This window comes from Gopherus flavomarginatus, chromosome 25 (genome assembly GCF_025201925.1).
Source record: "Gopherus flavomarginatus isolate rGopFla2 chromosome 25, rGopFla2.mat.asm, whole genome shotgun sequence".
In the NCBI taxonomy this organism is placed as follows: Eukaryota; Metazoa; Chordata; order Testudines; family Testudinidae; genus Gopherus; species Gopherus flavomarginatus.
In genome coordinates this window covers 12,531,201-12,540,028 of record NC_066641.1, presented here as the reverse complement: position 1 = coordinate 12,540,028, position 8,828 = coordinate 12,531,201, and the positions used below count along the sequence as shown (strand labels likewise).

The 8,828-nt window shown below is 39.0% G+C and overlaps 1 protein-coding gene across 3 annotated transcripts in view; it reads left to right on the top strand.

Annotated features, from left to right (window-relative positions):
* The first annotated feature begins 6,054 nt into the window (after nt 1-6,054).
* IKZF3 (IKAROS family zinc finger 3) overlaps nt 6,055-8,828 on the top strand; it is a 50,977-nt gene continuing 48,203 nt past the window's right edge. For all 3 annotated transcript variants that reach the window (XM_050934527.1, XM_050934528.1, XM_050934526.1), the window contains exon 1: nt 6,055-6,166. In XM_050934527.1, the coding sequence (XP_050790484.1) occupies nt 6,160-6,166 (7 nt within the window). In that variant the 5' untranslated portion in view covers nt 6,055-6,159. The remainder of the gene's footprint in view (nt 6,167-8,828) is intronic.

The following is an 8,828-nucleotide window of genomic DNA, read 5'->3' as shown; positions in this document are numbered from 1 at the left end:
CGCGTCCGCAGCGCGAGGCCAAATGCCCTTCCCGGCTTTTTTCCGCCTGTTGCATCCGCAGCGCGAGGCCAAATGCCCTTCCCGGCTTTTTTCCACCTGTCGCATCCGCAGCGCGAGGCCAAATGCCCTTCCCGGCTTTTTTCCGCCTGTTGCGTCCGCAGTGCGAGGCCAAATGCCCCTTCCCGGCTTTTTTCCGCCTGTCGCATCCGCAGCGCGAGGCCAAATGCCCTTCCCGGCTTTTTTCCACCTGTCGCGTCCGCAGCGCGAGGCCAAATGCCCTTCCCGGCTTTTTTCCGCCTGTCGCGTCCGCAGCGCGAGGGCAACTGCCCCTTCCCGGCTTTTTTCCGCCTGTCGCGTCCGCAGCGCGAGGCCAAATGCCCTTCCCGGCTTTTTTGCACCTGTCGCGGCAGATGCATACGAAGCCTACCAGCTCTTCCCACCTCCTTTCTGCTGCCATTTGCTACCTTGATTCTCCAGAGAGGCCTCTTTCCCCCTTAAGGGGAGTCCCTGCCTCGTGGGGGGGAGGTCAGCTGCCCACCTTGGTCGTCAGCTGCCCACCTGAAAGGCCGATGGGGCTGATAGGAGATGGCCGTGCAGGAAATCTGGCTGGATAGGCCAGCATCCCCCCTCTTTAATAAAACTACTGGGCGGGGTGGGTCTCCCTTTCTACCCCATTCTCCACCCCAGCACAGTAAAGCAAGTTGCAAAATGCAAAAGCATAATTCTCCTTCCTTGGGTTGAACCACCCGGAGCACCACTAGGCCATCTATCCTCAACACCTCCATGCCCCGCACCAGTCGAAATGTTGTTATAACCATGCCCAGAAATTATTTCCAAATACCATAACACAGTGCTCCATATCCTGGCTCACACAGCTAGCAACAATATTAGAAAAACCTTCAGGGACCCTGAGAGAACTGTGGCATGGTGATGTCTGCCCCTCCTTCGCACAGCTAGAAACAGCACTGCACTATAACCATGTTTAGAAACCATTGCTAGACACAGTGACAATATGGTTTGTGTCCCCACGCCGCTGTGTCAGCTTTCACAATTTAATTGTGAGCCCTGCAATGTTTAGTGTTTTTTCTTAAAGCCCCAGCTTCTGGAGGCATGTGATGAGTTGAGACTCTCTACTATTTCTTTTAATTTTAAGTAAATTTTCAGCACTGATTGTGGCAAAAAGCTTGAAAATGTGATCTTGTATCAAAATCCAAAATGCAAACAAAAAGAGCTTCAGATTTATTGTTTTTAAAAATATCATAATTTTTAAGTCAATCTCATGATTTTGGGGGCCTGGCTCAACTTTTTTGAACATTTGGGGCTGGTAACACTGCATTTCTAAAAACAGTGTTAAAATAACCATGTTCAGAAAATGTACCTGGACACAGTATTCATATCTGACATTGTTAGAAACAGCCATATAACCGTGTTCGGAAAACATGCCAAAGACTTTAGCTAACAGTATTAAGAAAGAAAGAAACCTCCCAAGGGAATAATATTGAATTATGAAAGGAAAATGTTGAGAATGAAAACACAATTATGGACTAAAACATTAGTGTTTTAAAACTATTTATCCTCTAATTTTCCTGCTATTTAAAGTTTCCTGCCTAAGCATTGGTACTGCTTTAATTATTTCAGTTTACTCAAGTTCAGGAAAACTTAACGGTTATGTCTAGACTAGCTGGCTCAGGTGTAAGGAATATGTCAAAAGGGGTTCGGTTTTAGTTTCAACGAGTAGTTGATTAATTTAAAATTAGGACCATCTCAAAAAGGTCTAGCGTTCCTCTGTGTCAAAGATTTTCAGTTTTACTCAAATTAACTTTTCACACTTATGCGATATCGGCAAAGTGATTCAGTTCTAATCTGTGTCCGTTATATACTAGTCATATCTCAGTCTGTTCCAGAGGATGTTTATGCCCAAATTTAATTTGACTGTCCCACACAAACTTTCATTATCCCACTTGTTAATTATTGTAAAATAAGATTCTCTCCATTATAAAGCTTTGTCTGCAGTTTTGGATCTCTGTAGATTGAGACTTATGATCTATGTTTCTAGCCAAATGACTCATTCCTTTCAAAGTCAGTATGATATTTCTGAGTTAAAAGCAGCTAGGTCATCTTCTTAATAGATCTGTGAACAGCATTTTCTTCTTTAAAAAGATTCTTTGTCAACCAAAAAATAAGTGATACAGTTTGGTTTATTTCCTTAAATATTTTTTATTTACTTATTATTCTTGTGATAGCGCCCACTGGCTCCAATATGTTAGGCGCTGTACAAATACATAGAAAGATCTTCTAAAAATTAAACAAAGCTACATTAATCTACTAAACAACAATTCCTTAATATAGAGCATTCATATACAATATGCAATAAACTTATTTGTGCATCTGTCTCTTGGTGTATTTTACTTTCTATAGTAAGAATTAAGTTGTATTTTAGAGTCAGTACACTAGCATTCAGATAATGCTTCTCATCTTACTGGCCCTTGATAGATCAATAAATATGTTATAATTCACAAACACCCAATTTTACAATTTCATTCAGACAGCAAAATGCGTATATGGAAAAAAGAGTTCAGGTGATGAAAGCACTTTTTTTAATGGCAGTCCCTTCTCAGTCCCCTGAAGAGACAACCCAATCCTTCCCTGCTTCCACTGAAGCCAACCTGTAACTTCTATTATTTCCTACAGCTTTGACTTTTCAGTTGCAATGGGTGTTTCCAAGGCGCAATGAGTCTAACTTTGAATTTAATACAGGCAAACTAAACATAACAATAGTTATCCCAAGACCCTGGAATACCAGCTAACTGCTCTGGTCAAAAGGAATAATAATAGTATTTTATTTTATAAAGTCTCTTGTACTTCCATCTGTTGTCAACATTCAGAGTTTTAATAATCCTTACAAACATAGTCATTTCTATATTATTGATATTTTCTATTTTTTTCACTATCATCCAATACTGTAGTATCTCAGGACCTTTGACACTGAACAGACTAGGAACAGTGAAATACTCAGGGACTTTCATGAAGTGTCTAGCTCTTCTCCCTTTTTGGGTTATAGAAACTGGATGGACATTCAGTCAGAATGCTGTCTTCAGGAGGTCACAAAAAATAACTCTTAGAATCACATCCCTGTGCTGTACTGTTATCAAATAGCAGAGCCATGTTCTGTTTGTCTTTTGAAAGATCTCTTCAGATCACCATTTCATTCACCAATACTTTAGTCTCTTGATTTTGCAATCATTGCATGAGTACTTTCATTGACTTCAAAGGGACTACTTGCAGAAGTATGGGTTGCATGACTTGGCCTCCATAACCTTAGAGATGTAATCGTTCCCATAAAATGTCAAGTAACAACGTAAATTAATTCTCAGTCCAGTTCTTACTCCAATGCTTTTATTTAATTTCTCAACTGTCAAATAAATAGATCATAAACAAGCTGCAAGTTCTAAAAACATAAAGTCCAAATTAAGCAAAACATATTTTTTAAAAATTAAGTATTCCATACTGATAACAATCATAGAAGCCTCAATCTCAAGTATTAATTCCCCCCCCCCTACTTTCGCTCACCAGAGCTTGAAGTTGCTCATACAAATATAAGATGATGTCAAATCATGTCATGAGATGATTGTTCTTGTGATGATGCTGGTTGCTGATGCATTGATTGTAATATCTAGGCCATTTAAAATTTCATAAGGCCATTTCTTGGTAAATAATTCTGAACTCTGATAAAAACAATTACAAAACTATTTTTAGTTACCATGTGAATTCTCGCACATTCAAAACTTCAGCTGATTTGGTTCCCAAGTGTTTATTAGACCCAGTTTCATGCTACTTTTTGTTGAGTTGTAGGAACAAAGATGATTCATTATTAGCAGCAAAGGTATTTGAATGGAGTTAATCATAACTGATGATTACTAGGCATCTTTGTAATTTGTCATTTTTTAAACAGCTGAGTTATTTTTGCTTTTTTTAAAAAAGCTAGCAAACATTGACTTTCTTTTATTAAGACTAAAGAGAGGCCTAGTGTTGTCTCAGCGATATCATGTTAATATATATGCAAGCCTGCGAGGGTGAATAACACAGAGAAAACAGTGTTGATGCAAGTGTCTGAAGACCATGTCACCATGTTTACATGATGTAAAAACAGTACCAGTCCAAGTAACACATAAAGGAAATTAAATATAAAGAAAGAAAAATATTTGTTCATGTTGAGTGTGGGCATGCTGGCGTGCTATTGCAACACTCCTTCAAACAAAGTCCTAAACTACCCTTGCCAAATTGTAAGAAATGAGTCACAAACCCACCAAGGCAAGGTAGTTCTGAGTTACTCCTGTCAAATCCTTCTTAGCAATACAGTAGTTACTGTCTTTTGAGTAAGTAATAGATGACTGAAACGAAGTAGCCCCCAAATGACTTTTAAGGGGTATTGTTGGAATTAATACTTGTAAAGGACTTAAAAAATGAAAACCACTGTATAAATGATAAGCACCATTTTTAACTGGAAAAATGTTTTAATGGGTTATGGGTCCATTAGATCACCTGCTTTACGGAAGGAGTGGTAAACTATTTTCACAAATGTGGGCTACGATGGCAAATTGCTTGAATGGAACACATTGCATCTGTCTTTTATGTTTAATATGGAGGCATATATCTTACAGACAACTGTAGTTCAACTGGACCAATATGGGTCATGCATGCTGGAAACTAGTATCTGCTGATGCCCTGTTTGTATTCAAGATGAGGGCAGACATGGGACATGTGGAATTCCTTGAATGCACCTTGGCCATTCCTTTCAAAGAATAATGTTTTTTTAATCATAATGTTGTACATGTGAAGAAACTTCCCTGGAACAAGTCACTGGGAACTAAGAAAGATATGTGAGTGTAAAGACATGTGATGACTTAGGACACCACATTTTAGAGGTGTTACAACATCCTCAGCAACTCAGAGCCCAGTTTCCCTCTCTGGTGATGGGATCATGGAGAGGGTCAGTCACATAAGACCTTATTCCCTGTTTCACCAGTGACACCTCCAGGATGGATCCCATGCTTTTGGGAGTCCCTCAGTAGCTTCCGGGGAGACAATGTAATCCAGGGAATAGGACATGGATTTGGTAATCAGGATACCTGGCTTCTATTCCCAACTCTGCCACTGCTGTAGCTCCATGAATGGCAAGTGTTGTTATTCTGTCTTGTACACCTTGCTCCTTTCTCCAAGTAGTATCTGCCTGTTTCTGGGGACCCTGCCATTGCTTCTTTACTTGGCAAGCCAGAAAGCCATCTCTGCAGACATGGAGATAAAGAGCCATGACGTTTGTTGTGACCCTTTTCCTAAGAGTAGGGTTTGCACTGGCACTTTTTGATCCACTGGTGCTTTGTATGAGAATAGGAGTTTGCCCTTATATTCCTACCAAAAATCCCCCCTTCCTTTGCACTATTATTAAGCATCCTGCACACAGATTGGGGAGGCAGGACCCTATATCCCTCAGATATCTGCATTACAGTGCCTCTGCAGTGTAGATTGTGTGCAAAGCACTTTGGTATAAAGGGTGCTGGAGAAGAGTAAAACGTTATGATGTTTATAAATCTCAGGTTACAGGACTATGAAGAAGCCTTTTAAAAAATCCTAATGACATTTTAAATGTTTATTTTAGGACTAATCCAACTGCCTCCGCCTATCAGAATACATGGTCTTACAGGTTTAACTCTCAAAAACACACCGATTTCCTCCCACTATAGATAACTTGCTGGTAACACATTTTAGCTGTCGAGGTGGCATTTTTTGTGCCTGAAACTAAACATATTTCAATCACATGAAATGAATGCATTTTTAAATTAGTTAATTAACCATAATAATTGCTAATTCTGAAATGTGCCCATTTCTCCTGCCCAGAGGTTGAAATTTTGCACCCAGACTCATGCGAGGGATTACAGGGGCTGTGTGTTCTCGCAGCAGTTTTGCACGAGGTTTTCAAACCACCACCCGGCGCCGCTCTAATCACACAGACAATGAGTTCCTGTCCCTTTAAATGCCTGATGTCACCGTCTCCTATCCAGAGCGGAAGCCCAGTCGCTGGGAATCTCCCGCCTGCTGCAGTTGAGAATCCTAGAGCCCTGGACCAGCACGTGGAGTAGGGAGCACACGTGGAACAGCAGCATGGAAGGTGAGAAGAGACTCCACTGTTTTTACAAGGGTGTAGTGCACCGGTTTAGGGATCCCTGGGTGATTCTTTTTTGGTTGCTTTAATCGTCTTTAAAGGAGTATTTTATAAATCATGACTGTCCTCGCAGTTAATTGAAAGTTTCTCCTTTTGCCGTCTTTCCTGCAACCAGATTCCAATCCATAGAGGTGGAATCAAATCGTGTGTTGCAATAAAACAGGAAACGAGTCGAGCCTCTTTCTACATTTAATTTCAGAACCTGTGCAACGTGTATGTTAAAGTTAGATTTAGAGCCCGGTTTAACTACAGCTCATCTTCTGGGTTTTAACGAATGAAGAGCGTGTGGGTTTCTTTGTGCTTATAAAAAGCGCACTCAACTTTCATATCCAGTTGAAACGAAGTTGCAGGTTAATTTAGGTTCTAGTATTTAAAACGAGGCAAAATACTTTGTTTCTTCATATTATTAACAACCCTTGCAATTACCCACATTCACTAGTAGCTTGAGAGAGAGAGATTATTAATACATTGTTTCAATTCTTCATGTTAAAAAAGCCTGAGAGTAAAATCATCCCTGCCTAGTCTCACTCAGTTCGAGGGGGAGACCCCCTTCTTGTAGGTTAAATTAAAATTTTGTTTTAACAATGTCTAGCCCTCTTGTGATGAAAGATTTTGAGATGTACATTTCTGGAAGACTCATAATTTAAATACAACCTGACTCAATTCAGGTAGCCACAGCTTGATAGCGGTGAATGCTTTGAAAGAATGGGTCTAATTGCAGTTTGCCTACTTGCCTGTGTCAGTTTCATTTTTCTTAGTAGATCAAGTTGTGATTACTTACTGCATGTTTTTATTCAGCAAGTGAGAACAAACAGTCTCTGAATAAGAAATAAGCAGGCCTCTACCTCTGTGAAATGTATATTTTTCTCCAAAAATTTGCTTATTTGTCTTTTAAAAACTCTTGCAAGTAAAATATATCTTGCTACTGATGATTCAAGTTTTCATGCTGTCAATGGGTCCCATGTGACATCCTACACTCTGAAATTCACTTGATGCATTTGAAGTGTACTAAAGTTTCTTATGTTTTCGGATGCAATTTATGTAAACGATGCTGTATAGAATAAAGTTACACTGTATTCTCTCTGAACACAATAACTGTAACGTTTTCTTTTATAATCCTAGTTTTACACTTTTAGGTGAAATCCTGACTCCATTGAAGTCAATGTAACTTTACCATTGACTTCAGTGGGGCCAGGATGTCTTCCCTTGTTTTTCCTGCCCTAAAAAAAGAACAGGTAATCCCACAGAATTCAGTGAGGTTTTACTCACATGGTTACTTGCAAGAGTAAGGGTTTTCAGATTGGGCCTGGTGTTTATGAGCTAAATTCTGTAGTCCTTCCTTTACCAAATGTTAGAGTTTAGTGAAAGTTTATTTTATTAAGGAATGCAGAATTTGACCTTGTGTGATTAGCATTTTTGCATTTAATGTATTGGGATGAATAAACTGAGTAAAGATATCCCACATACCACACAAGGTCAGTTTCTTAAGGTAGATATCAATGTAGATCGAAATTTAAAGTGAAAATCAAAATGTTGTCCATAACTGCATACTACTAGACATTATATTTTCCAACATATGTCCAAGACTAACTTAAAATACTGTATAGTCCATGAGACTGGCTTGATTTACGTCTCATTATTCCAGGAGGAACATAGGGCCTTCATCACTGTTTTCCAATTTTGAGCTGAGAAGTAGTGTATATTTCTGTAACGGCTTTGTTTTTTACAGGAACAAGTTGTTAGCCCTCTTCCAACCTCTTAGCAGGAGGACAGGTAGACTGCCTTTGGTCAGGCTGAAGGGTAGGAGCCAATCTGGCACTGGTGACCCTACTAGTTATATTCCTGCCAGCATAGTTTTCAGGGTCATGAGATTACTCAAGTCTTTCCATCATGTTGAGGCACAGTCCATGGGGAAGGATGTAAGATGATTAAAGTCCCATCGTGTTTATTTTGAGGGATCTATAGACTAAAAATCTGTAAACTGTTACATTTTGAGTTTTCAAGGTCATTTTCAAAATGCATATTAGTTTTAGCAGAGAGCCATGGTGGAAAAGGTGGAAAAGAATCAGTTTAGTCTACTTAGGTTATGGCATAATTTATTTCTAAAATTGAAATGTCTCATTTAAAAAGGGAATTAAAATTATTAGGAAAAAGAGAATGCTTTAATGGGAAAGAGCTTTAATGCTGTATTAGCTGGACTCTCTGAAACTATGAGAAAGATACTATTAGGGACACATATAATCGAAAAAGTGAAAAGAAATAACTTTGTTTAATACAAGATGAAATAGGGCCAAGTGTTTTCTTCAGGAAGTGATTGAGGTTTGAAATGCCAAATAAGGCACTTCAACCTGAAAATTAAATAGGCTTTCCCTTGTTCACTTGTTAGAAGTATAACATGGTTTTGAATATGAAGAATATTGGAAATTATATGACAGTGACAAAAGAAATTACATACTATACGTAACAGACTGATCTTGGTGGATTCAAAATTTAAACTGTGTAGATCTGATTGCAGACAGAGGCCTAGACTGTTGTATTTTTATTTCAAAGTTTCCTTGTGCCTATTAAGATTATAGCAAGACAAAGTAAATAGTTTTAATTGCTCCAC